This window comes from Egretta garzetta, unplaced genomic scaffold, assembly GCF_000687185.1.
Source record: "Egretta garzetta isolate BGI_Z169 unplaced genomic scaffold, ASM68718v1 scaffold382, whole genome shotgun sequence".
Classification (NCBI taxonomy): domain Eukaryota; kingdom Metazoa; phylum Chordata; class Aves; order Pelecaniformes; family Ardeidae; genus Egretta; species Egretta garzetta.
The window spans coordinates 133,904-137,635 of NW_009258793.1; the positions used below are offsets into that span (position 1 = coordinate 133,904).

The 3,732-nt window shown below is 64.2% G+C and overlaps 1 protein-coding gene across 2 annotated transcripts in view; it reads right to left on the reverse strand.

Moving 5' to 3' along the window:
- Nucleotides 1-6: 6 nt before the first annotated feature.
- The window catches only part of LOC104135901 (PDZ and LIM domain protein 7), a 15,645-nt gene continuing 11,919 nt past the window's right edge, over nucleotides 7-3,732 (reverse strand). For both annotated transcript variants that reach the window (XM_035889289.1, XM_035889290.1), the window contains 6 exons: nucleotides 2,203-2,261; nucleotides 1,831-2,065; nucleotides 1,573-1,753; nucleotides 1,278-1,398; nucleotides 689-804; nucleotides 7-421 (listed from right to left, as the gene is read on the reverse strand). In XM_035889289.1, coding sequence (XP_035745182.1) covers nucleotides 335-421; nucleotides 689-804; nucleotides 1,278-1,398; nucleotides 1,573-1,753; nucleotides 1,831-2,065; nucleotides 2,203-2,261 — 799 coding nt within the window. In that variant the 3' untranslated portion in view covers nucleotides 7-334. The remainder of the gene's footprint in view (nucleotides 422-688; nucleotides 805-1,277; nucleotides 1,399-1,572; nucleotides 1,754-1,830; nucleotides 2,066-2,202; nucleotides 2,262-3,732) is intronic.

Sequence of the window (3,732 nt, forward strand, 5' to 3'; positions counted from 1 at the left end):
CAGGGGAGCAGCCCTGCGGTGCCGGCCCCCCCCCAACCCCAGCCTCAGCACGGCTGCGGCCACCACGCTGCATGGCTTGGGGGCAGGAGACCCATGCAGTGTCCCCTTCCCGGGGCTCTTAGGGCCAGCCAGGGGGCACAGAAAAAGCCAGCCAGCTATAAGGGGCTCCAGGCCCAGCGCCACCTCCAGCTGGAGCTGGGCCAGGAGCTGCGAGGAAAGAGGTAGGAGCAAGGGGAAGGGGTGTGGGCCAGCCTGGCTTCCTGGGGGCAGGAGCAGGGGGGAGAGGAGCATGCAGGGCCAGGGGCATGCGTGGGCACAGCTGAAATCCCGCCCTTCACACGTGGGAGAAAGCGTGGCTCTTGCAGAGTGGCTTGTCCTTCTTGGAGTAGAATGTCTTCCCTTCCAGGTTGGTCTGGCAGATCTGGGGAGGAGGGAGCAGGCGGCCAGGTCAGGGAGGCTGAGCCAGCCCCAGGGTCCCTCCTCCCAGCCCAGGGCTGAGCACCAGCATCGCACAGATGCCAGGGAGCAGCAGGCTCAGAGCAGGGGCCCAAGCCACCAGCACAAAGTCCAGTGGGTAAAACCTATGGCAGCAGGGACACCACGCTGCTGCTGTAGCCCATGCAGGGCATGATGGCCAGGGAGAGCCACAGCCCCCACCAGCAGCCGGGGAGGGAGGCACACGGCTCACCGCACAGACGAAGCAAGTGTCGTGCCAGCTGAACCCCAGTGCCTCCAGGAACCGGTCCCCAGCATCGATCTTGAAGTCACAGCCACGGCACTTGGTGCCAAACATCTTCTCATAGTCTGTGAGGAGAGGCAGAGCCCAGGTGAGTGTTCCCCTGCACTGCAGCACCTCGTCCCAGGGGAGCAGACAAGATCCCACAGGCACAGCCTGGGGACAACTCACTGCCAGCCCCAGGGGAACGATGCCCCAGATGCCCGGGCAAGATGTCTGTGCTGTGCAGGGTGGCCCCGGCTGCCACCGGGCCACGGGGAGGAGGCAAACCTCATCTCCCAGGATGCAGCACTGGCCTTTGATGTACATCCTCTGTCATCGCCATGGCAACACAGGAGCCATGGCGCTACCCAGCAGGCAGGGAGGACCGGGATGGAGGGCTCAGGGCCGCAGGAGGGGTGTCCCTGCCTTCCACATGGCCTGGGGAGAGCCCCACAGCACAGGGCAGCTCACCCCCCACCCCATGGGCAGGTGCTGAGCCCCGACAGTACCTGGTGCCCTGGGGCCACGTGGAATGGCACATGGGGTCCCTGGGTCCTACCTCTCTCGCAGTAGGGCTGTCCCTCCTCCATGTAGAAGGCACGGTTGCGGATGGGAGTTTTGCAGGCAGCACAGGTGAAGCATTGGACGTGCCAGGTCATCTTCAGCGCATGCATGACCTCCTGGAGGGGAACTGCTGTCAGCCAGGGGCAGGACCACCCACTTCCAGGGACCCCATCCCAGGGCAGAAAGGGACAAGGGATCCCTGGGGATGGGATCAGGATGGGAAGGACCAGAGCTGGGGACCAGTAGGTGAGCAGGGACAGGAGGTGTGGGGCAGGCTCAGGGATACTCACCCCAGTGATCTTCTTCTTGCACTTGGCGCAGCTGGGCGCGTAGCGAGAGTCATAGCACTTGGGGCAGAAGATGGAGCCTTTCTCCTCGAAGAAGCCACCCTCATCCAGCACCTTCCTGCACTGGCAGCAGGTGAACTCCTCGGGGTGGTAATAATGTCCCAGTGCCACCAGGTAGCGTCCCCTGCAGTGGGACAGAGCCATGTCAGCCAAGCTGGGGCTCAGGACGCTGGCGTAGTGGCAGTGGTGGCCAGGGCTCACCTGATGACCTTGTTGCACTTGTAGCAGAGGGGCGTGCGGCCAGGCCCTTCGGGGGCCTGCTGCGCCGCCTGCACGATGGAGCTGCGGTTCTGCATGGGGGTTGGCGTGGCTGGCTGGCTGTGCTTGCTCACCACCGTGCTTGTCTTGTCTGGGGCGTAGCGCTCAGCAAATGAGGGGTCCACGGCCCATGGCGGGCGGCTAGCAGGGCCAGGGGTGGCAGCAGGGGTCCTGGGGGCTGCACACACAGGCAAGTCTCCAGGATGGTGCTCCTGATACCTCAGCAGCCCCCTCCCAGCACCCATGTCTGGGCAAGCAGCATCCCCCAGCACCCCGCCCCTCTCCCCCCAAGCCCAGAGGAAATGTTTTGCTCACCCAGTCCTGGTTCGGTCTTCATCGCTGCTCCTGGGGACGGGTCCAGCACGGAGACCTGGCTACAGAACAAGCAGTTAATCCAGCCTGCCCCGCTTGCCCCCTCTGCCCAGTGGGCCTGTATGTGCAGGCAGGGCCCCCCCCACCCCAACAAGCAGGCAAGAGCCGGCCAAGCCCCCGTGCCCAGACAGTAGCTAGTTTGGCGATGGGGTATTGAGCCAAGCACCTTCAGCCCTGCAGAGACACAGCACCCATGGGGTCTCTGGCACCCATCATGGTGGTCTGGGGAGCAGCGGGAGGGAGCACAGGCCTGCTGGGAACTCACACCCAGCTCTGGGCTGCTCCAGACTGACCAGGGACCCTGGGGACCACCCAGACCCTGGCCGCCCTCTCACACACGACGGTCACCCCCAGCCTCATCAGGGCACAGAGGCGCTTTGACCTGACCCAGCACAGGGAGCCCTGGGGTCCAGCTCTGCCAGAGCTTGGGACAGGTAGGGCTGTGCCATCCCTGCTGGCTAGGCAGGGCCAGGCTGGTCCTGGGAGGGGCACGGCCTGTGCCCCCCAGCAGGCTGCCAGCACTGGGCTTGGGAGCAGGCAGGACAAGCCAGGGCCACAGTGAGGGGACAGGGACAGAGGGAGAGCCAGTGGCTCTGTGCCTCTCCAGGGCAAATACAGGAAGGAGACTGCTACAAACCCAGGAGCATTTATTTGCGGCAGAACAAAACAGACAGAGCTGGGCCCCAACAGTCATGGCACCAGGGCACGAGGCATCATGGAGAGGCATAGGCAAAAAAAAGGGCACTGTGCACCACCCCAGCACGGCTGCACAGGGCAAGGAACAGCGTTCCCCAGCCCCAGCTCCCTTCCCTGCCCCACACAGGGAGAAGCCGGGAACACTCACCCAGCTCTGCCCAGCCACCCCACAGCCCCACGCCAGGCTCATGGGACATTGTGCTCCAGCTCCAGGTGCTGCCCAAACATCACAAACCCCCAGCAAGGTTTTGCCAGTGCCACGAGCTACACCTGACTCATTGCACCTGGGACACCATGGTGCCGCTCAGCATCCCCAGCTCAGTGCCAGCAATGCCCAGTGGGTCCTGCCCAGGACATGCAGCCCCGTATCTCCTGCTGCCGCCCTGGTGCACACTCCCCTTACCTGGGCTTTTTAACAAACACATCATCATGATCCTCCACTGAGCGCAGCAGGAGAGAAAGGAAGAGACAGAGACAGAGTCAGTCTGCGGCAACCAAGGCCCAGGGACAGCAGGAAGGGAAAGGAAGGAAAACCGAGCTCTCCTCCCACCCCCCTCCTGCCCCAGCACACAGCCCTGCCCAGCCATGGGGCAGAGCACGGCCCCAGCCCAGTGGGCACCACCAGTAGCCCACACACAACCTGCACCACGCGCAGCCCCAAGCAGCTCCCCAACAGTTCGGCCTTCCCAGAGGGGCCACACGGGGCCAAAACCAAAGCCCTACTGCCACATCACCCTGCCCTAACGCCTCTGCCAGGCACTGGCTGCCCCCGAAAAA